This window comes from Orbicella franksi, chromosome 12 (genome assembly GCF_964199315.1).
Source record: "Orbicella franksi chromosome 12, jaOrbFran1.1, whole genome shotgun sequence".
NCBI classification, from domain to species: Eukaryota; Metazoa; Cnidaria; class Anthozoa; order Scleractinia; family Merulinidae; genus Orbicella; species Orbicella franksi.
In genome coordinates, this window is record NC_138156.1 from 3914976 (window position 1) to 3938901 (window position 23926).

Here is a 23926-nt window from a genome sequence, read left to right on the forward strand (position 1 = left end):
GGGCGGATAAAAAATTTCTATACTGTTGTATAGAAAAATCATCATTTTGTTATTGCTGAAAGTATGCAATTGTATAGCAATACGCTAACTGATTACAAAAGTCCTTCCTGTCATTTCAGAGGACTTAAGGGGGAGAGCATGCTCCAGGAACGCCTACATGGATCACGCTTAGGCATTCGTACTCAAGTTCCCCCCCCCCCCCCCTCACCACCACCTAAACACTCAAAACGCTGCAGCGCAGGCGGAGGAGGTGTTCAAAAAAGTAGATTTACTGAAGGTGTCTGCTTAAACAATACGCTACAAACAAGAAGTGGACCTTTCAATACCAATTTAAAACTACAACGTTTAGCGCGCACTTTATATGGTTACAACTATTTGCTAATCCAGTTTCACAAAGCAATCTTGTTTTCAGTTTCATATAAGCGAAGGATTACGAAGAAATGTAATCACTGAGATAAGAGGCGTTTCATTGAGTGCCAACTGTGTGTACTTGCTCAAATAATATTCAACCTACTAACATTTCTAACAACACTTCTAACAACAATTTCTAACAACACTTTTTTGTCCAGTTTGTTAGTAAAGCTAATCATATCTATAAATTCTAGATTATAATTGGTTTTCCTTGCGCCTATTTGTCTACGTACTGACACGCGATCACTTGGGTGACTAATTACCAGTATATTGTATATGTGTCCAATTAATTGGACACCTATACAATTCGCTCGTCAATTATGTGCATTACCGTTTGTAAAACTTATGCAAAATCCTACTGAACTTCTTAAAGTGCCTATGAAGTGAAAAATAATTGCTGCTTATTTGAAAGGTTTTTTTTTCAACGTCTCTCGTTTTAGAGACACGTACTGGCATTTTTGTATTATGCAAATGAGGAAAGTGGTGACGTCATAAGTAGTTCCACTTAACCAGTAACACACTGAATCAAGGATATCTCTAGAAATATTTGAGCGTTGTTCTTCAAACGTGGCACCAGAAATGTACGTCACAAAATAAACCAAATGAAATCCATTGTGCCTTTACCGTGACAACACTCTTGGCTCCAGTCTCTTTCTGTCAAAAACCTGATTTGAAAAGCCTTTCAAATAAGCAGCAGTTATTTTTCATTTCATAGGCACTTTTAAGACTTGTCATCTCAAAATGTGTCAGTGATGCGATTAATTACTAACTGGACTTCTTCTCGTACAATTCAAGCACTTCAGACCGACCTGGCGTACGTGCCTATTCGATTTTAAAATTACTCTCCAGATTACTCCCTGAATTGTACTCCCGACGGTCCAGTTACTATTACTAACTCCTGTAACTATTATACAAGTCACGGTTCACCCCTTAAACCTTACAGATCCGCCAATATACATAACACACTGAGCTTAGTAAGAAAACATCAGTCGCAGTCGGAATTGGAAAGGCACGCAATGAAACAAAATGCCAGGTAAAACGCGAGAATAACTACTCCAGCAATCAAATAACCCAACAGTAGTAGCAGACCAAGACAAAAACCTGGAAAATAATAATAAAATTCCGCTAAAACATTGCTTAAAGATCCGATCATCCCTGTAAGTAAATTAAATTTCTACATTCATTCCTTATCCCAACATAAACGATATGCATTCTGTTTCGGTTTTTTCCAGTTAAGTAAGTATTTACTGGAAAAAGCGCCACCCTAAAATAAACGCCCGTATCCTAAACAACAATCAGAGGCTTTGAGCTCAACTCAGTGGTGGGGCACGTTTCACGAAGGTCCCGAAAAGTTTTCGCACCCGGAAAGCCGTTGAGCTGCTTTATTCACATGTTCTTAATATGAACAGAGGTTCTCTTCATACAAGGAGTTTCGGGCGTATACACCTGTCTGTTTTTAGGTACAGATTAGCTAAAAATGGTTTTGCGGGTCCAAAAAGTTTCCGGAACTTTCGAGAAACAGGCCCCTGACCCGAACGGAGTCTTTTAGTGCCGCGCATTCACTTGTCTCCCATATTAAATATAGTGGCATTGACATTTGAACCGAGTCTTGGTTGTTGTTGCTATCGTCTTGGTTAGCTAGCAAGCAGTTTTTTTAGACCTTATATTCTTAGATAACATGGAAAACGATCTTCCATTTTACGGTAAATCGTACAATATCCAAGGTAATTTCTTTCTATCTCTTATTCGTTTCATTTCTGGGGGCTTCTTCGTACGTTGTGTTGTACCTTAACAGATCAGGTTTCCAGTGGATTGTTTGATTTTTACTGCATTACCAGTACATTTTAGCAAAAATAATCAGCAGTAGACGACACAACTTGAGCTAGCGCTATCGTACGTGAGCCAGCGTAAATTAGTGTTGTCTTGGATGAACTGACATGAACTAACGTTAAGAAAAAAGTACTACCGTGACTAGTGTTACTAGCCCTTTTACAGATGGGATTATTTTTAAGCAACCTCTCTCAACTTCTTACCTTTTCCTTGTAGTTCGTACCACTCGTGACCGCTGTCACACCTAAAGCAACAGTCCACCCAGGAAAACTCACTGGACGACGGTGGAGAGTCTTTTACTGTGATAGGTTGAGGCGGGCAAGGTAGTGCAAGAGGCGCGCTAAAAATTGGTAAAATTATTTTGCAGTATGTCAGAAAGTCTTCCACTATTGTAGTTATGGCAACCCTCGTAAAAAGGACGTTTCTATTTTCAATTTTTTGACTACTTTTATCCTGTGACCGCCATTATAGCGGGATTTTTTCAGGTTTAAAGCCAGACGACTCTCGAACAGGGCGCAAAGAAAGATAACCGATAACCTAGGCTAGAGAAATTAGCAGTGATTTTAAATAGCAGGACTTTGATTTGACTGAATTGCAACTGTCCCCTCGGATTGCACACTCTCGTGATCCGAGACATCGTCGTTTCTCTTGGAAGTGTACGATTCGAGGACATGGCTTAAATTCCGACTGTCGATCTGGTTAACCATTTTGTTATAAGATCTTATGATGATAATAATAATTGTCTCCTTTAGGGTTTGTAATTTCATGAAATTATGTGAACTAATTTCTCAATCAATATGAACTCAAATCATACTTTATTAAATTCTAAAAAATTGACATCACTGGTGAATTATAAATAGGTGTTTCACTTCAGTTTCCTGTTTCCGTACTAATGTCGAAAGAGATTTGGGAACGAGACAACGTGGGAAGAAAATAAGAGACGGCTAGACATATCGTTCTCAGTCCCCAGTCAGCGAAATGCAAGACCTAGATGGTGGCTTGGAGCCTAATGTTTATAACTGTTGCTAGAATAATCGCTTTAAAAAAAATCAGCTTAAAGTTGTAGCAAGATGAAACGTAACAGAGGATTTACCTTGGTGCCACAGCTGCCGGAACGCTGAAAAGGAAATCGAAAATTAGTAAAATATCATTACTAGCCAAAACAAATTTCGTCGGCAAGCGAAGGTTGCGGCGGAGGATCTAGGATGTTTCAAGGGGGTGAAGCAATGGGGTATGTTCCCAAAATTTGAATTGGAATTTAACTGAAATCCGTTCCCCAGGAAATACTTGCAATGCCACAAAGTAGACTGAATTACAATGAGGTACCTGTCCAATGACAGAAAAAGAATTGAAAACGTTTGTGAATATCATGGCAGAAATGAAGGCAAACTCTTTTGACAAGTTTAAAAACTGAGTAAATGTTGTCAGGAGATGACGATAAAAGTGCCGTTTTTTTGTCACTGACTTGTATATTTTTTATATATACAAGTACAAGTACAAGTTTTGTATATTGTATTTTCTAAAATATAAAGTCAGTGACAAAAAAAAACCGGCACTTTTATCGACTATGTCATCTCCTGACTACATTAACTCAATTTTTAAACCCGTCCAGAGAGTTTGCCTTTATTTCTGCCATAATATTCACAAACTTTTTCAATTCTTTTTCTGTTTTTACTTCTCCAAAAGGAGGTTGGCTAGCCACTCAATCCATCCCCCCTACATCCGCCCTTGGTTCGTCTAACAGGAGATGGCAAGGATGGCAATGGACTACAACATGAACAAACTTTAAAAAGATATAATAACGCAGATATTCCGCAAGACATCGCGGTGGTGAAATAGAATGTACTTGGGGAGAGAGGTTGGGCAAAAAGTTTATGTTTTCTCAGTCAGAGAAATAAGCGTGATCGATCGGTTTTTGTTTGTATTTTGTCGGTAATACTTTGCCGAACGTTTGCAGAATGAAGAATGCAACTCAACAACCGACGAATTCGAACTGGCGCCACTCGTATAGAAATTCGAAAGAGCCTACGCCATTTAGTTCCATTTGCCTACGAAAAAAGAGACACTGTATCTCTATTTATTTTCAGGATATACACCATAAAAAGAAATTTCGGTATTCCTTTAGCTTCTAGGCATTGTGGTAACTTGTCCTCAAGTAAGCCCTGAGATGAGTGAACATTTTAACGAGAAAACACAAGGAGAGATCTCCCCCTCGCAGAGAATAGTAATGTTAAGTTGCAAAAGATTTAAAACGTACCAAATTATTGTTTGTAAAGTACAAGAGCGAATAAAGGAATATCTACACATTACCTCCCAGGCAAGTCGATTCCAGTATGCTCCCTCCTCTCAACAATTTCTGTGGCAACAATTCTGACAAAAAAATGAAAAGAAGTCTCAAGTTTGTCATTTGCGTGGACATCTAGCTATAAGCTGATATCGCGAGTCGCCAACATGCAAGGGAAGTCAAATTCATGAACTTCAGTAGGTTTGTTAAGCACAGACTTAAAGTTAATTGACACTAATTAGTAGTTAAATTCAGTAGAAATCGAATAGCTTCTTATTAGTATTTACTGGGAAATAAGTCCATTCGTAACGTAGAAATTCGTCGTATTTACTGGTAAATTAGTCCATTTGTGACTTAGAAATTCGTCGTTACGGTCCCTTCGATTTGTAAGTATTGTCGGCATTTTTCAGCTAGCCAATGTTAGTAAAGTCAAAGGAAAAAAGTTGAATAATTAAAACGCTCTTGAGTGACAAACGGGAAAAAGAGAAAAAATTTAAGGTCGAAATTTACAGTAAAGAAGCACTTGAAAATTTCACTCGCCCTACGAGCTCGCACAATTTTGTTAGCCTTTGTAAAATTTACTCGTGCTTATTTATTTCAAATTGCAATGGAAATCATATGATCAGCTTTACACAAATATGTGGACTTAACCTTGAAAATACTCCATGTATTCCGCAGAAAGTGCACTGTTTCGGCAAGATAAAGTCATAAAGAGTTTGATCAACGCCAGAGCTGAGTCTTGGTAAAGCTCATAATTATCAAACCATTAGATTTCATAAACTTCTAAGTATTTATTAGATCTTAATAAGCACATATATAATTAAGTCGAACTATTTGGAGTTTTTTGCGTTTGATTTCTCATCCCAAATCATAAAATGATCATGAACCAAACCCTCGCTGAGACTAGAAGTCATCGAAAATAGAAGGAAGTAGAATGCACAGACCCATAGCCGTTGGACGTTGGCGTTCTTAAAATTACGCGTAATATTGATTTGACGCGGCGCGATTATTCCCGACCTGATTGCAAAAGAGGGTGTCTATCTCGACAACAATGGCCCCATTGTATGCTGGAATTTACTGAAGTTTAATGGTATTTCGCAAATCAATGATTAAACAGTCAGATTGAAGTTAAGATGTGATGGCCATAACGATATGTGTTAAGCATCTCAACTTCGCCGAGCCGTTAGACCTCTGTTTGGCGTTCAAATGAATGCGCTGATAAACGTGCGCTATCGGTCGCGACCTAAATTCCGAAATAGGGCGTCTATTACGACAACAATCCGCAATTTTATGCTGGAATTTACTGAAGTTTCATAGCGTTTCGCAAATTACTAATAAAACAGTAAGACGAAAGTTAAGATATGATAGCTATAATGACATATGTTAGATATCTCCACTTCTCATTAGGCCGAAAACGTTGCGTGTCATAAACATCGCTCAATTACCAAGTCACCACTTCCGTGTTTTTGAATTATAATAGCAGTTGTATGACTGCGTGATCCAGTGTTCATCAACCGATACATGTACTTGGTCACTTTAGTGTTTACAATTGCAGCCAGGTAATTTATTTGGTCAGAAACTTGGTAACGTGCTATGAACAGAAGTGCAAAAACGGAGGTTTGTCATCTTTTGTCTCATCAATCCAAGCCCGTTACTTGTCGCAATATGAATCACTGATCTTTACGGGGACTAAAGAAGACTTTAACATCGAGGTATGGCACTAACCCTTCGTCCGTAGCAGCTATTACTGTCTTCCTCGCCAGCTCGACTCCTCCTACAACAGTACGCTCTTCTCGAACACTTAACATGACTTTCCGCGTCCCGGTCCGCTGTTGTTAATTTCCAATTTCCAAAGCGTCTTGCATCTAAGCGTAGCTTGGTGATCTCATTTCTCAGTTTCTTTCCCAGTCTCCCGACTTTATCAAGTGTACGTAAGCGCGCATGCAAAGATGCACGTTGAAGTACGAGTTAATTATTAAATACTGCGCATTTCTGTAATGCCAAGGTCGGCACACAAGAGGGGACTTGTCCGTGCGACTAGTCCCTGCAACAAGTGGCGGGGACAAGTCCAATCGTGTGAACTGGCCATTTTTGTCACAAAATCTAGTCGCAGGGACCAAAATTTGGTCCCTACCACTAGTCTCACGAATTGAAACTGGTTTGAATTTTTGGAACAAGTCCCTGCGGCTTGTTCCTCAAAACGTTTCGTGTGAACCGTTCGTGGGACAAGTCCCTGCGACCAGTCCCTTCGTGTAAACTCTTAAATTCTTTGAGGTTGAGGTTCCGGTTTTAGATTAGATCACAGAGTTGTTTTACCTTATTCTTGGACGCCTCTTTGTTTGTTCTAGAGTGCGGTCAATAAGTGTTTCTGCCGTAAATGTTTGCATTTTAATCGCGACCTTGGCTACTATTTCCCTTAAATTGATCCAAGGTTAACCCTTGCTTACAAACGTTTATGATTTTCAAAGTTTTTATTGGTTGATTATCGCTTGCTCTACTTAACCAGCTGAGTACCTTCAGGGTTTACATCTGAGTACCTTCTTTTCAACCATTTGATTCTCTCCCCGGGAGGAACTTTCATTTAAAAAGAACGGGGGCGTATGTCGTGCCTTTTAGGGTTAAAAAAGCGGTTTTAATACCTCTTAGGGTCTCAAAAAGTCCACAGCGAGAGCGTTTGCGCTACCTTTTAGGGTATTGAGCCGAAAAAATACGACAGAAGATAATGTGTCGTTTTAGAATTGTTACCTCTTAGGGGTGAAGGAAAATTCAAGCCACGCCCACAAAGCAGGATCTTTTCAAAATTTTCGACGAGCACTCCCGTCCTTTTTATATGGGAGTTTCTGCGGGATTCTCTCCTTACTACAATCCCGGAGTAAAAAGCTGTTAACGACTTACACTGACAGACTCCTCGTTCTATATTCCTCGATTCTCTAACATTAGTTTAGATCCAATGTAATCTGTGTTGCCTTCTAGTTTTAGATCAGGTAAAGCCTGCTGATCAGGCAATAGCCCATTTTGTAATTCTACATTTCCTGAGGTAAAGTATGAAGTTTCCAATTGTTGGCAAAGAGCTGAAAGGGGAACACTACCATCGGAAATCTTAATTCACCAGGCGTCGACAGGCATATCTACGTTTTAAATCCGTTTCTATTTGATAAAATACAGCAGCAGAGGATTGCAAAGGGGAGTAAAATGACTCCGACAACCAGGTATAACAAAAGAAGCAAGAGGATGCAGCAACAACCTGAAAATGAAGCAAAAATAAATATATATTTAGAAATCATAACTTAATCACGAGTTCAACAAGATACGTTATTTCAATTGATCAAACTTCTGCAAGAGTTTCTCCCAGTTTTGGTGCAAATGGAGCAAATTTCCACTTTTCAAATGAAGAGATCACTATAGTGTCCTCTAATCGGTCGTTACTGCGCGGAAAATTCAAAACCGGACAACAACCAATCAGGGACAAGAAACAGACCTCTGTATAGTTACGTCATCAATAGGGAATTTTCTCGGGTCGAATCGCAGGCGTCTTCTCGGCCGGCTATCGCATACTGAGCCCGCGTCTATCTTGACCGGCAGTCAGAAACCTCGAATGCTGATCAAGGCAGATGTGGGTTCTTAGTGCGAGATTCCTTGAACGAAAATAGAACTTAATAAGCGATTACACAAAAATAGACCTTTGTCTCCCAAGTTATTAAATAGTTTAGCGTAGGTAATCGTATGAATGCGAGTGCAATTTTAAAAGGATTTACGCTACGAGTGAATTTTGAAAATTGTCTCAAAATTGCACGAGTCTTTAGGCGAATGCAATTTTAAAAAAATTTCAAATATCACGAAAGATGTAAACCCGTAAAATTGCTCCAGTTTTCGCACGATTACCTATTTATTATATGACAGGGAAAATTCGAATGGCGTAAATTAAGTGTAAATTAAAAATAAACGATAACTTCGCCCACTCTCAACCAATCACATTGAAGTTATGTCAGTCATTTTTCAAACAAGCAAGGGCTATGGTAGCTTCTTGAAACATTGTCTATTCATCAGGGCTCAAGAAATGTTCAATCCCTGTCGACTTGTCGAGTACGTACCTTTTCCTTCTAACTCGTACCACCTAAACTTTGTAGTGTTGCATGCGCAAAAATAATCCACACAGGTCCCATAGGACAACTTGGAGCTTGGTTTGGAGGGCTCTACAGGGGGACTAGGGCTGAGTGATGCCGCCATTGGGTCGTCGAGAGGGGCTGGTACACCAGGGCCACTGAAAAGAAAATTGTAATGGAGTTTCCGTTAAAATTGACCCTGCCTTTCGACTACCTTCACTTTAAATACTCGACTGAGGTGTTATCTCAAACGGAAGTCACAAATGGGACTCGAAAAACGAGAAAAGCAATATTCTTGACCACTAGTCAAACCTACATTTATTAACGAACGCTAAGTAGCCTGAACTTTTAACATCTGTTTAGGAAGCAAAGTTGTCCCTGCACGAAGGTCACCATACCGGGGCTACCCCTGGCGAGAGAACTTTTCTTGCATTTCACGTCTCCTAGTGATGGTAAATGTAGCCAACGCGTGTAAAAAGAAATCAGAGGGATGGCCGTGACACGACAATTCCTTCTGTCTTCCTAAGTGTAGTTTCGAGTCTATATATAAGTAAAAAAAATACATTGAAAGGGTCATGTAACTGTTAAAGTGTTGACCCTCCTTCATACGGTGGAACCTCGATATAACGAAGGGCCAAGGGAATGGCAAAATACGTCGACTATAACGAAGTTTCGTTGTATCGAAGTTCTTTTCCATATATTTTACTATTACTGGGGCCAGGAAAATCGTCCGTTGTACCGAGGACTTTTAAATTCGTTATATAGACGTTCGTTAAATCGAGGTTGCACTGTACCTGCACGTTCAATTGGCCTTCACGTGGACATATTCAAGCTAGTTCTTTCTTTCCTTGCGAAACGCTTGTTTTGTTTTAACCATTTTTTTTAAGCCAGTGTTTAACCCTTTTAACACATTGACTTTGGTAAACTTTGCATATACACGGTCTCGACGTGTTTTTTAGTCAAGAATTTTATTACACTCTGAACTAGTTGTGGTGTAATACACTATTTCGAGGCCGATAACATGAGCTAAAAGAACTACATACATGCACTTCCGCCTTCGCCGAATCCGACATGTCAGATGTACAGTACATACAAAGTCGGTATCTATGAGAACTAGTACCTAGATATCGTGCCACGTGATGTCCGTCGATCTCAGTCCTCTTGGACACGTCCAAGCGGGAAGCCTTTTTATTGTTGAAATTATTGTAACATCGAAATCGCTTCTTCGTATCTAAACCTTGGTTCTCAAGTATTTCCTTGGAACACAGACTGTTGAACAGCTTTTAATTGCAAAAATACACTGATTCTGCACATGACAGGGAAGTTAAACTAACCCAGCGTTGGCAGCACTCGGAGTCTTGTTCACCACTTCAACTGCACCTTCCATAGTACGCTCTTTGCGGACAGCAGTCTCGCCGAAAATTTCGCCTCCTTGCTCGCTGTTCATTTTAAGCGATTAATGTGGCTTTATCTTGTTTATGATTCGATTGAAAATACGACTCAGTTCACTCGCTCGCGGGTACTTTCAAAACACTTTTTTCACGGACTCATTTATGGGGCCAGCGACTTGCTACACGTGCTGGTCATAAGTATTGCTGGCTTTCATGTGACGTTGCCGTATTCCAAAATTAAACATTGCCCGCCTATCCGTCTGAGGTTTTGAGTTCCATCAGATATGAGACCCTCTATTAAAGATCTTTACGTTTTATAGCGATTTAGTTCGACGGGGTTCTTCGTTTTGTAATCGAGCACGTTTGAATTTCCAAGCTTTACGTTGTGTGACATTAAAACAACGGCCCGAGAAGGCTGTCGCGCTGGTGAAAAGATGACGTATCGCTTAAGTTTGTGCTAACTGAACAGTTCTTGCACTAGAAGAAGTAATAATTTGTAAGTGTCTCTAGAGTAACAACTTTCCGTTTCAACAGCATCACAGCATAACTCAATGACAAGTCAGTTTCTTTTACTTTACGGCCCAAAGTTGCCCTTACGTTAGTGAAACTTGTACTTTTTCCTCCCCCAGTAGCTAAAGAAAAAAGTTAAACCTTAACCTTTCCTCGCGCGTTACGAGATCAAACTGGGTCCGAATATTTTAATTTACAACATCGATTGCATAAGAGAGCGGGTAGATAAACCAAGAACATAAGAAGTGGAACAAATAATTGTTTTGACCAATTTGAGACTAACTTGACGAGTATCATCTGCACGGGGTGTGCGCGTGCCCAAAACGTGTACACACCAAAAAAGGGTTCAATCCTAGACGAAAGGTTATAAAGCAAATCTTGTCTTTCGTGACCCAATACGCTTTCAAACATCCCATAAATTATAGTGGGATTGTCCATTATATCTTATAAAAGCGGAAAACATACCTCAAATATATGCTTCAAAGGAAAATTATGACGGAGTTACCGTATATAATTGAAACCTTTTGACGGAGCCGCAATGTTGATAATGATAGCTCTGTTGTGAGTGTCTACCTTCAGGGTTTACATTCGAGTACCTTGTTTCAAGTCATTTGATTCTCTCCTTACTAGAATCCCGAAGTAGCTACAGTTAATATAAGCTCTTGTGCTTTGAGTATTGTAGTGAGTAGCAGCAGAAGATGTAACTGATCTTAGCAGAATAAAAGCTGTTCAGAACTTTTAAGTTTAAAAACTGGCAGACTCCTCGTTTTATATTCGTCGATTCTCTAACATTAGTTTAGATCCAATGTAATCTGTGTTGCCTTCTAGTTTTCGATCAGGTAAAGCCTGCTGTTCAGACAATAGCGCATTTTGTAATTTTACATTCCCTGAGAGAAAGTATTAAGTTTACAAAAGTTGGCAAAGAGCTGAAAGGGCAACATTACCATCGGAAATCTTAATTCACCAGGCGTCGACAGGTATATCTACGTGCTTAATTCCACTTCCATCTGAAAGAAGACAGCAGCAAAGGCATGCAAAGGGGAGTAAAACAACCCCGACAACCAGGTATAACAAAAGAAGCAGGAGGATGCAGCAACAACCTGAAAATGAAACCAAAAAATACATACTAACAAATTATGGCCCAGTCACTAATTCTGTAACACTTTATAATCCATCAAATATTTTCGCTTGTGCGCGATTGGTCTAAACGCGTCATAGGAGTGGACTGAGTGGATATGCACTAGCTAGAATAATATCCGAGAATATCCTAGCTGTAGAATATCAGAGTGATATTTCCCAGTTTTCAAAACTGCGCGTGTTGCGAAAAATATTTGAAGGATAACAAACACAGTAGCCTTCATTTCAAAAATATGCTCGGATATTTGTCCGCGGATATTTTCTGTTCCGAGAGGCGGAAGCGTTTCTCGGAATAGATAATACCTGCGGACAGATATCCGAGCATATTTTCGCGCTAAATGGAGGCTATTGTTAATTTATTTCACTCAAACTTCCGCAAGAGTTTCTCCATGTTTTGCAGCAAATGGAAATTCTCTCAAAATTGGACGAGCCTTCAGATCAGGCGAGTACAATTTAAACGAATTTTCAAATATTACGAAAGATGTAAATCCTTAATTGCTTCAGCTTTCGCACGATTACGTATTTATTATATGACAGGGAAAATTCGAACGGCGCAAATTAAGTGCAAATTAATAATAAACGATAACTTGGCCCACTCTCGGCCAACCACTAGGGCTGGCTGATGCCGCCATTGGGTCGTCGAGAGGAGCTGGTACACCAGGGCCACTGAAAAGAAAATTGTAATGGAGTTTCCGTCAAAAATTGACTCAGCTTCAATTTAAATACTCGTCTTCGGTGTCATCTCAAGCGGGAGACACAAATGGGACTCGAAAAACGAAAAAAGCAATAGTCTTGACTAATGATCAAGCCCAGTGAACGTTAAAGTAGCCTGAACTTTTAAGATCTTTTACGACGAAAAGTTCTAACTCCACGAGGGTCACCGTCCGTACAGAGCAAACCCTGGCGAGAGAACTTTTCTTGCATTTCACGTCTCCTAGTGATGGTAAATGCAGCCAACGCGTGTAAAAAGTAATCAGAGGAATGGCCGTAACGTGACAATTTTTTTGTCTCCCTAAGTGTAGTTTCGGGCGTATATCATATACAAAAAAATATATTGAAAGGATCATATAACTATTGAAGTGCTGACCTTCCTCTTCATACCTGCACATTCAATATTGGCCTCCATTTGGACATGTCCAAGAGCTAGTTCTTCTTTTTCTTGTGAAACGCTGTTTTGGTGTTTTGATCTTTTTTTTCTTTTAAGCCAGTTTAAACCATTTTAACATATTTACTTCGGTAAACTTTGCATCGCTATGGCCAAGACTTGCTTTTGGATTTTCAGTCAAGAATTTTATTATACGCCGATCTAATTTTACTGTCGGGCTTTACTAAGAGGTAACATGGACTAAAGAGCTACTTCCTTCCGCCTTCGCCGAATCCAACATGTCAAATGTACAGTACATACAAAGCCGATATCTATAAGAACTAGTACCTCGATATCGTGCCAAGCGATGTCTGTTGACCTCCTCTTGGACACGTCCAAGCGGGAAGTCGTTTTACCGTTGAAATTACTAACATCGCAATCGCTTCTTCGTACCTGAACCTTGGTACTTAAGTATTTCCTTCGAACATAGATAATTGAACAGCTTTTTCAAGAACACACTGAATTTGCACATGACAAGGAAGTTAGACTAACCCATCGGTGACAGCAATCGGAGTCTTGCACATCACTTCAACTACACCTTCCATAGAACGCTCTTCACGGACAGCAGTGTCGCCGAAGATTTCGCTTCCTTGCCCGCCGTTCATTTAAAGCAATTAATGTGGCTTTATCTTGTTTAGGATGTGATTGAAAATACTGATCAGTAAACACGCTAGCGGATACTTTCAAAACGGTCTGCAGTCACTCGTCGAATTGATTGAGTTGACAGTTTCCAGTGAATTTCGCGGGCTCATTTACGGGCTACAAGAGCGGTTCATAAGTTTTGCTGGTTTTCACGTGACGTAGTCGTATCCCAAAATTTAAAAAAGCCTGTCCTTCTGAGGTTTCAGTTCCATCAGATAAAAGACCCTCTAAGAACTTGACGTTTTAGAGCGTTTTAGCTCGACAGGGTTCTTTGCTTTTTAATAACGTCCAAGCTTTTGCGTTTTTTCGTGACATTAAAATGAGAAGGCTGTCGCGCTGGTCAAAAGTACCCAAAACGTATACACACCAAAAAGGTTTTAAACCCTAGATGAAAGGTTATTAAGCAAATCTTGTCTTCCTGGCCCAGTACAGTTTCAAACCTCCCATAAATTATAGTGGGATTGGCCCTAAAAATGCAATCAGCCCTTTAACGATCCCCCATTATTTCTTATAAAAGCAGAAAACATACCTCAAATAGATGCTTCAAGGGAAAATTATGATGGAGTTGCGGAACCTTTTAACGGAGTCGCAGTGCTAATAATGATAGCTCTGTTACGAGTGTCTGCTTAAAAAAAATACGATACCACCGGTCACCGAATGGATTTTTTAATACCCTAATGAAAGCAATATAAACCTAACTTATCAGTTTAAAACGCAATTCCTGATTATTTATCGAATCTTGAAGAATGTAATGAAAATCCTAATAGTTTGTAGCTTTAAAACTTGACGTAGACGAAGACAATATTCCTTAAGTGACCCCATTAAATTTAACAATTAGATTATGAGCTTGAGATTCCTACCGCGCCCGAGTCAGCTGTTACACACTGAGAGCGGTGTACAGAGCGATTATTGTAATTGTTTTATTCTAAATCTACAAGTCGCTTAAAACTTCGTTCAAATCCTGTTCAAATACAACACAGACGCAAAGAAGCGGCCGCCATTTTGCTAACAATCCCACACTGCTACGCTACTCACTATCTACAACCAAATGGACGGTGAGTAGCGTAGCCAATCAGAGAACGGAATTCGTGATAGAACGCTAGTAGATTTATACTCACAGGAGCCATAATCGGGGACGGAGACCGTAAGCGCGTGCCATTTCAAGTATTGGGGTTGTCCCCATGATATGGGACAATAATTCTATTTTTGGGACAAATTGCGCCATCGCCTGCGGCACACGCGAGTACATGCTGCGAGGATTTCTGCGGATGTCGCGCGGGGGAAATGGCATCCGAAATTCCTGAAATTTTCCATGTTTTTGGCCCACAACTCAACGCGTTTACGTCTGTTGGAATTTTGCTTAATTAAGTATTTTCGTCGTAAGCTGCTCCAGTTTGAGTGAAGTAAGACCGTGTCGAATTTAGGTATGTTCCGCTTTAAGCTTACATATATCGCTGACCAAGTTGTGTTCCGACGGATGCTTCTTTTACATGAGCTGTACATTACTCCACTTTAAATTTCACATATGTTGAAGATTAACAGCCTTTCCATTACACAGCAAAAGACTAGCTGGATATATTTAGATATAGCTGAGCTTCAGGACTTCATGGTTTCCCAGCTCCTCTTACTACACGCTTGCGAGGAACTTGCCAGTCTATCGCGACCAAAAAGTAAAACAAAATAATTGCTAGTTTGAGTTTCGCCTGAATTGTAAGCAACGTTTGATGTTTCATCAAGGCCCAGTAACTTTACGTCCGTAGATACTGCTCAGTTTTATTTGTGTAAAAATCCAGTAAATTCTCTGTTGTCGATGAATGAGAGCGCCCGCCGATGCGTGTTTTGTACAGTCAGTAAACACGACAAATTGGACTTCCGCCGCACTTTCGTGTGAAAGCGTACATCGAACTCAAAAAATAACTCTATAGTTTTTAAATATGTTTAAGATTGATAAATGTTTGAGAACATATTAAAAGCTAAGCTGGAAATATGTGAATAAAGCAGAAATAATCAGCAAAGTTACACTGATGACGCTTTCTTCAATCAACTTCGAATAACGATTTCGATTTTGTTGATCGAGTTATCAAAACTCCTTGTCTATTTTCATTTTCGCACTGTAAAACTTCACTATGGCTTATGATGAAGAAACACACATGATGTTAGTAGCCTTTTTTGCGTTCGTGAAATTTGGTGGTAGTAGCAGTAGTAGTAGTAGTAGTAGTAGTAGTAGGAGGAGGAGGAGGAGGAGGAGGAGGAGGAGGAGGAGGAGGAGGAGGAGGAGTAGTAGTAGTAGTAGTAGTAGAAGTCTTTATTAAGAAATCAGTCACAACATACCTGTGGCTTTACAATCAATAACAAACTAAGCTAAACTAGAAAAAGCCTATCAGATGTTGTTGCAGCATCTCAGCACAAAAGATAACGAAAGAAATCTTTGTCAACTGAGATTTGTTGACAATTGAAAACACCGACTCGGACTTGAAAGTGCACGAGCTGCACTATGCAAATGAGCTAATTGTACGCGTCAGACTTTCCTTTCAAAACCTTTTACAAACTCACCAAACAAGCAGAAACAATAAGAAACCATCAAAATAGGTTTTGCTTATGATTAACCATTGTCTGAGAAACTCACAAATTAACTCGACACCAGAGTATAGAGTTTTCTTGCTATATTCTTAAGTCAGATCTAGAACAAACGCAAAAACATACGGGTAAGCTTACAACAAGCGCGAGCAGATCTTATTATTCATTCCCAGCGCGAGATTGAAGTCTTGTTTTCGACCCTGAAAAACCCACCTTTTCCGTTAGCTCAGAGCATAAAACTACATCAAGAGAAAATGACTACATATAAGCGCCCTGGTTCGTATTCCCTGCCTTATTCCCTGCCATCGCGGTGAAAAATACGCAAGAGAATCTCGCAACCCTCACCATTTGATCACGCAACGTGACAGCATCCACGCGAGAGCCCCCGACATGTGCGCGGATCCGCGCGGAAATATGACGTCAGGATGGCGCAATTTGTTCTAAAAATAGAAAAATTGTCCCATATCATAGGCGCGCGCGGATCCCAAGACTTACGGTCTCCGTCCCCGATTATGGCTCCTGATACTAATTCATACCTATTCTTCTTTTTTCACACAGTATGTTACATTTTGCCTTCAATCGTTTATTTACCCGTTCGCGTCTACCTTCAGCACTGAACTTTTTACTTCTTTTGTTTTATTTTTCAAAACCATTAATGCATGGTGTCGTTTCGTATACTATGTTGAAATTCTCATAACGCTTTAAAAGAAAATCCAAAAGTCAAAAGTAAGTTTAATCTGGACACTCCTGTATCAGTACCTTGTAAAATTTACATTTCAGTCGAAAATATCGCCGAAGAAGTTTTCGCTAACCAACCTTTTTATATTAGACTGTGTCTTACTTCTAAGATTAACCATGTAAAACGCCCAATCGAGTTTCCTCAGTGTGGACTCACATCCAGCCTCCTCGATCATACGGTTCAGTCATTGCTGCCACTATCACACAGACATGCACAGATACAGGCCGCGATTGCAAGGGGGAGAAAAATTGCTCCCACCACCAGATAGAATAGAAGAAGCAGGAGGATGCAGCAAAAACCTGAAAAACCAGAACAGATATAAAAGGTATATCTACGTGCAAACTTGCCTTCCTATCTGAACAGATACTTCAAGAAAGGAGTGTAAACAGGCATAAAATAATTCCGACAAAACGGCAGAAGCAAAAGGATGAAGGAGCAGCGTAAAATTAAATGGAAAAATACTTATGCAGGTTCCTGCTACAACCCAATCACGAATACAACTGTGCAATATGACAATTATTTCACTCAAACTCCCGCAAGAGTTTCTCCAAGCTTTGGAGCAAATGGAAACTTGCGCTATTCAAATGAAGAACCCTGTAGTGCCCTCTGATTGGTCGTTAACTGCGCGCGAAAATTTAAAACCGGGCAGCAATCAATCGAGACACGAAACAGACCTCTGTATGGTTGCATCATCAATAGGGAATTTTCTCAGCCAATCAAGACAGTCTCTAAACCAGGCCGGTTGTTTCACAAGCTACAATTCTTGAAATTTCGTTATCTTTGGCGAGCTTCTTAAAGGGACACTGACGCGATATATTTTCTTAAAACTGTTATAAATTCACGAAATAGTCCCTAAATTTATGTAATAAGAACTTAATTGGCTCTAACTAAATGATTAAAAACAATTTCTTGGAGAAAGTCCAAACTGCAGCAACATTTTTGTAAAATTTCAACGATTTTCGAGCCAAACTTGAACCTTTGAAAAACTGACATCCTGACGCATCCTGAAATCCATATCCCAATCCGTTTCCATCCTCGCCATCATTAGCCATCCTCACTTCCAAATCGGTTTTAATCATTTGTAGAATACTGCTCTACAAAATAAGTCGGCTTCCAATGATCGATATAGGTTTTTGAGGTTTTCAAAATCATGCTAAAAATGGTGACAGGGTCCCTTTAAGAATTAGCTTTTCATTATATCTCAAGAAATGGTACTTCCCTGCCGAGTACGTACCTTTTCCCTTTAACTCGTACCACTCGTAGCCGCTATCACATGCGCAACAGCAGTCAACGCAGCTACCATCAGATTCAGTGCTTACCACAATAGGACTGGGGCTGCTGGCCGGTAATGCTGCCATTGGGTAGCCTGGTAATGCTGGCCTTTGTTGGGGAGGGCCGCTAAAAATACAAGTTAGATTAGTGTTCTTTCAATCCTTACAGCTGAAGCAGAATTAGCAGAAACATTCAGCTAATATTTCGTTCATCTTTAATAACAGTCTATACTTGATTACATTTAATTTTCCTTAGCATAATACAGTGAAATCTCGTTAACGAACCTCTATATAACGAAGTTCCTCGGGGACATAGCCAGTGGAACGTTCATTATTAGGAGGGGTTCTTTCATTATTAGGAGTCGATGGCATTTTCGATTCCGTGGCCGAAACGTCAACTTACTGGAAATCACTATAAAGACTCAAAAGTTTAAGTTACTTGATGCAAAGTTTTACCTTGCCTCCACAGTGTTGATCTGAAACGCGATAACCCTACAAAAGAGTTCAAAAACACCAGTGTTAAAATTCACACAAATTTTTAACTATAGCTAAATATTTTAAAATCAAACGGTTCTCAATTGTCGCTTTAAAATAACTACTTGCGTGGGTGGTGAGCTCTGTACTTTGTTCAGAAGAAACACTTCTAAGGGTTCTGGCCAGAGTTGGAGACAAGCCCTCTAGAAATGGCAATATCTTCGTCCGTGAACTTTTCAGGCTAATGGATTTCAAGTTTGCAGATGTACCGTGTTCTAAAAGACACAGTAGAATATTCAAGTCCGTTCGATGGACAGGACTAGTAAAACCACTTCGTTTGCGACATGTCTGTCTCGGTTCAGTGGCACACATGAACACGTCATGAACCCAGCATTAACCGTTCAATGTTCAAAAAATTTGCATAAATCCATGACCACTCCAAATAAAAGACGAATCCTATTTGACAATGCCCTGAAGTAACTGAGAATTTATGACCCATTTATGTCTTGATAACAGTAGTGCACTACTATCAGTGTTACTTTCAGCTAAGTCGGCGGTAAGCGTGACAAGGGGCACGCGAGACCGGGCAGGTCTGCTACAAAGTGCAACAAACCATTTCATTGAGTCGACAGTTGACTTACATGTAAAGCTAAACAAATTCTCACTGCGGAAATGCGTCCAACTTTGTCTATTCCTCCTTAATTTCGCCAATGATAAACAAGGGAAAACTAAAACGGGGATAACATATTTGTGACCAATTGTAAATTTTAGTTGACTCCTCATGATGCAGTTGAATTAAACGGGTCAACACAACTTCCGCTTTCTACAGATTTGGGAAAACAACATTCAACTATCATGACCATTCCTGAATTTAAACATCGTGTTCAGCTTCTAGGCTATCTACGTTAGCAGAAAGCGATACAGCGGCAATACTTGTCCACTAGGGAGCAAATATGACGACGTTGCTGAGACCTTTCCTCAGTTGAAAACACTATCAAATACTACGTGAGCGGGAAACACCTATGAAAGAAGTCAGTCACACTAACGTACCCTTCGTCTGTAGCGGCTATCACCGTCTTCTTTGCCACTTCAATTCCTCCGATTCTTGCCCGTTCTTCTTGAACAGCTATCATGGCTTGTTGTCCGTTGTTGTTCATTTTCAGTCTGTAGTTAAATCAGTTAGTTGTCGCTGGGTATACACTGACTTATGGCAACTGTGCGTAATAGTGATAATTACTCGCTGGAAAGCGTAAACAATTTGTATTAGCCAATCAGATGGGTCGAATGAACCACACGACGCGACATACCAGTCTGACGTCATAACAAAACGTCCCATTCTATTAGTTTGTACTCAACCTCTCTATAAAAATCCCGGGCACAACGGATAGCCTTTGGTGAAATAAAGTTCCTTTTTATATTGCTAACTCTACAAACAGGCAAGATAAACCAAGTTCTGCGCTATTATTGGCCACTGTGCGCCTGCTGTATCCCATAAGAAAATGGTGTCCGATATCCCATGTAGTATGTCCTTTATTGACCAAGCTTGTTCGGTCAAGCTGAATATAAATATTGGCTTCGTTCCTTTTTTTTTACGTGTTTATGAACCTGACTGCATCTCGCTGTATAACTACACAAAAACGATCCGTGCCAATATCCAACTATGTTGACCTCACGCACGGTCAATAACCCGTATACAAATATTCTTGGAAACCATTTGGCTTGTTCTGCTAATATTTACAAATGCTTTGAAAAAAGCGTTAAACATGAGTGCAAGATCACTGAAGGTTCTTGTTCCTCGGTGTGTGTGTGTGTGTGTGTGTGTGTGTATCTAGACTATCTAGTTGATTTTTGGGCAGACGGTTAATGGACTATCGACAATGTCATACAATATCAACTCTTTTTTGTATTTTTCATATAAACAAAAGAAAACACATCCGTAGATCAATTCATCATTTCAAGTCTAGAAAACATGTGAAGTGTCATTAATTCCGCTGCAATGTCATAGAAATATGGGATCCCAGTTTGGGGAAGCAAAGCGTTTGTTTCATTTATGTTGATGTGTACGGTAAAATTTAAATCATGATCACAAATTAATCTGAATTTTACGCTTACCACAAAATTATTGGATTACGCAATGGCATCAAAGCATCACGAGTTTCATTGGCCAGAATATAGTTTGCATTTGTGTTTCGCATTACTCAGAGTGTTTCGAAATTGATTTTTCCACTCCTGCCTTGGTGCCATTGTCTTTGTATACAGCCGTGGTCATTAACGGTGATTTGTTTGAAAATTTTAAGCATTTAAAGCAACAGATTTTGGTAAGTAAGCGAATAAGCTGCTAGTCTCATATTTCCGTAAACCTTGCATCTTGTAAGCGATGGTGATACTGCTATATTCATTTAGCAATTTATATGGTAACTATTTTTCCACATTGTTTGCTTTACCTAATTTTATGCTCGGTTGAATAGCAAATAACTGATACGTAGGGGAGTGTATTATCAATTTGGTATTATTTTACTGACAGAGAGTGTGCGTGGCACCAACACAGCTATCTTCATGAAAATATGGAGCTTCCTTAAATATTAATGCCAAGTTTCAGTGGGAAAGCGCACAGTTTGAAAGCTTTGTTTTATTCATGGTTTTAAAAGGCTCCATGAACAGAGTTTGAAGGCTTACAGAAGACGGGTTAGCAACACTGTTGAACACAGAGATAGGACTTTCAAAATTATAATTGCTTATTGACGAAAGATAAGTAAAGTGTTCTTAATTTTAATGTTTTCTTTCTTCATATCGTACCATCAATTTTAATTGTCTAGCTACTGGTTTGGATAAATAGATGTATTTCAGTATAAAACAAGCTGATATCGGCTACATAGTGTCAAACCAAATCAGTTGTCTCCATTTGCTACAGTTTCATAAATATCTGTTCGGAGACACATTTGTTTCATATATAAATATTTTCTCCTGTGAGAAATTTCAATTTTACGATGGCGGTTTCTTTGACGTCATAATCGATTTAAGAAAAAAAACTGTTTATTTATTAATGGGACAAAGGAGTCCATTTACCATTTACGTTTAAAGACTTTAAATGTTAAAAGCATCTTTCCTTATTGACCTTCGCGCTATTTTCAGTGATCTCGAAAAAACAATGGTTTGTTATGCCCCAAAAATAGAAAATTGCTAAGAATTAACATCAGCATGGTCTTGAAAGGGAATCAGTTAGCAATAAGATAAAGCAAATTATATCAGAACATCAAATCAAAATTTGTCTGAGTGGCCTCGCAGTGGGTCAATGTTTTTGTTTATAAAATGAGATTTAAGCGATAGATATATTTTTTTAAACTGGAGAAGAGCACAATCGCAGGGTGAATGCAAGGCATGAATTTCATTCCACAGTTGCGTGTAGCTTAATATTCAACTCAAGCGAAGATTGATCGGATGTCAACGGTAAAAAAATAATCCAGGTAGGAAATGAAAGCTGAAGGTAGAAAGAAAATTTCAAAGCCGCTTCGTTGAATAAGGCTTCCGGAATATTTTAGATGCATGCAGAGCTGAATAGAGATATTTTATACGTTTCGAGTACAATTCATGATTGTAGAAATGAAACTCGCACGGCCTTTGTTTAATTTGGCCTTTGCTTTGTTTAATTTTTGTGATTTTCAATTTCTCTTTGTAACTTGTAACACGGTTGGATTTTCCTCCACTACGTACTCAGCCATTCCTTCATCCATCTTTAATCATCTCACTCTCAAGTAGGCTGAAGATATCAATTCTCCTTAACATATGCCTTACATTTCTCTTCACATTAGCTTTGAGGATCTGGAGGTACATCAAGACTATAATATCCCCTAATTGCTTACTTTATTTATTCTTGTCGCCTGCCCGTTTTACAGTGTATTGGTATTGTATAGAGTGTAATTGGTTGATTCCTTTTTAGACATTTACGTATTAAGCATACACTTACGTTTTGGATTTTTCAGAGCGAGGAGGCATTCCCTCATAGTAATGAAAAGAATATTAATCCACTGTAGACATGCATTTGAGGTTATTTATGTTCTTAGCAGCGAACATTCTACTTAAAATAGAAAAGTAAATCCTGGGTAAATATACTTTGCTTACGTAATCAGTAAAATTAGTTGATTGAACATTGACTTTTTGTAATTTTAAATTCAATATTTTTTGCTCAAACTTAATCATGCACGATGATACATATTGTAAAGGTATTCTTCTTGTCTTCCGTAATCGTAAGATTTGCTTAATTAATTTGTTTAAATTTTAAAGGTAGAACGATTATGATGTAATCTTGTTTTTCCATCACTCACTCACTCATCCTCTTCGCTCCTGTGAGTGGAGCATACAAGGCACTAGCCATCATTTACTCAAGGGATTCAGTGGCTTAGTGTTTCTTTGCACACTCATTGTTTTCCTTTCATAAGTTACAGCCTATAAATATGGTTGCTTCGTATTCTTCAAAACTTTCCAATCCATCTTCATTACTGAAGCCACAGAGTAACCGCTTCTTAACTATTGCCAAATTAATTCCTTATTCAACAACAAAAGTAGCCGTTATATAACGTAACACAAATCCCCAAGGTGACATTTAGAGATCACGCTATCATGCTAGAAGTCGTGCTTGTTACACCACATAATTAATCATTTCAGAAGGCGTGATCCATGTCGCTGACCAGTAAACCCAAAGGGCCTGGAAACGAGTATTTTTAACAAATTTAAATGATGTTTACGGGTGGCAAATTACAGAGGTCTTATAATTATCTTCAATATATGTGTTTTTTCCACCACGCATAAATATACATCATAATGGAATTCTTTAGACTGAAAACTAAATAAGAACACTTCGAATTGAATGTTAAATGCAAATTGTTTGAACATTTAAATCGAGATTTGAGAACCTAAATCGTCGAGAAATTTACTTCGGGAAACACAATTCCACATCGGATCGTCAAGGCTTTGTTTACGTACCCGTCAAAATAGCTGCCAAAATTTTGACAAGTTCAATTAAGAAAAGAAGTCAAAAAGAAATTGCAGCCAAGAATTTATTTGAATTACTTGCCTTTTTTGTTGCAACACGAAACTTCAATTTGCTTCTGTATACCCTTAAATCAGTGTTTTTTTTTTCTTTTCGGAATCTGTAGAACCAAACATCTTTGTGGCACAAGTTCAACAACAACAGTTCAAGAGTTCCGCTCGGACATGCATGGAGTTCTCCTTCACTAACCGCTCTCAACAAAGGCTAGTATTTATTAGATTTTTAACTTGGAGAGTAAATTCTATTATTTTCAGTTTGCTGTTAGTTTTGACAGTAAATCCGTTCTTCACATTCCGGACGGAAGAGTCAAGGTTCGAGTCCTGGTCGGAGTCGTTGTGTGGTATTTTTGGCCAAGAGACTGGCGTC

The 23926-nt window shown here is 39.1% G+C and overlaps 3 protein-coding genes across 4 annotated transcripts; all 3 read right to left on the bottom strand.

Annotated features, from left to right (window-relative positions):
* Positions 1-203: 203 nt before the first annotated feature.
* Positions 204-6415, bottom strand: LOC145462204 (uncharacterized). Its single transcript, XM_081445710.1, has 5 exons — positions 6251-6415; positions 4552-4611; positions 3335-3358; positions 2445-2581; positions 204-1512 (listed from the first exon to the last, which is right to left on the bottom strand). Exons 1-5 carry the CDS (start codon positions 6331-6333, stop codon positions 1397-1399), a joined length of 420 nt encoding a protein of 139 aa, XP_081301836.1. The 5' UTR covers positions 6334-6415; the 3' UTR covers positions 204-1396.
* Positions 6416-6548: 133 nt separating this feature from the next.
* Positions 6549-13996, bottom strand: LOC145462205 (uncharacterized). 2 transcript variants are annotated; one of them, XM_081445712.1, is made up of 3 exons: positions 13303-13996; positions 8617-8786; positions 6549-7769 (listed from the first exon to the last, which is right to left on the bottom strand). In XM_081445712.1, the coding sequence occupies exons 1-3, from the start codon at positions 13413-13415 to the stop codon at positions 7654-7656; spliced, it is 399 nt and encodes a 132-aa protein (XP_081301838.1). In that variant the 5' UTR covers positions 13416-13996; the 3' UTR covers positions 6549-7653. The 2 variants fall into 2 exon arrangements, with proteins under 2 accessions (XP_081301838.1, XP_081301837.1); XM_081445711.1 differs by lacking the exon at positions 13303-13996 and adding an exon at positions 9963-10680.
* Positions 13997-15832: 1836 nt separating this feature from the next.
* On the bottom strand, positions 15833-20737 carry LOC145462203 (uncharacterized). Its single transcript, XM_081445709.1, has 4 exons — positions 19564-20737; positions 18496-18531; positions 18003-18166; positions 15833-17067 (listed from the first exon to the last, which is right to left on the bottom strand). Exons 1-4 carry the CDS (start codon positions 19668-19670, stop codon positions 16949-16951), a joined length of 426 nt encoding a protein of 141 aa, XP_081301835.1. The 5' UTR covers positions 19671-20737; the 3' UTR covers positions 15833-16948.
* Positions 20738-23926: the final 3189 nt, after the last annotated feature.

Bases quoted from the DNA above. Each gene is read 5' to 3' on its own strand.
- LOC145462204 (XM_081445710.1), bottom strand. From the start codon at position 6,333: ATGTTAAGTGTTCGAGAAGAGCGTACTGTTGTAGGAGGAGTCGAGCTG. The intron at 3,359-4,551 runs GTAATGTGTAGA...TTTCCTTTTCAG, and splicing joins GGAATCGACTTGCCTGGGAG to CGTTCCGGCAGCTGTGGCAC. The intron at 2,582-3,334 runs GTAAATCCTCTG...ACCAATTTTTAG, and splicing joins CCGGCAGCTGTGGCACCAAG to CGCGCCTCTTGCACTACCTT.
- LOC145462205 (XM_081445712.1), bottom strand. From the start codon at position 13,415: ATGAACGGCGGGCAAGGAAGCGAAATCTTCGGCGACACTGCTGTCCGT. The intron at 8,787-13,302 runs GTTAGTCTAACT...TTTTCTTTTCAG, and splicing joins CCGATTGCTGTCACCGATGG to TGGCCCTGGTGTACCAGCCC. The intron at 7,770-8,616 runs GTACGTACTCGA...CTTCATTTTCAG, and splicing joins GTACGAGTTAGAAGGAAAAG to GTTGTTGCTGCATCCTCTTG.
- LOC145462203 (XM_081445709.1), bottom strand. From the start codon at position 19,670: ATGAACAACAACGGACAACAAGCCATGATAGCTGTTCAAGAAGAACGG. The intron at 18,532-19,563 runs GTACGTTAGTGT...ACTCTTTTGTAG, and splicing joins ATAGCCGCTACAGACGAAGG to GGTTATCGCGTTTCAGATCA. The intron at 18,167-18,495 runs GTAAAACTTTGC...TTGTATTTTTAG, and splicing joins ATCAACACTGTGGAGGCAAG to CGGCCCTCCCCAACAAAGGC.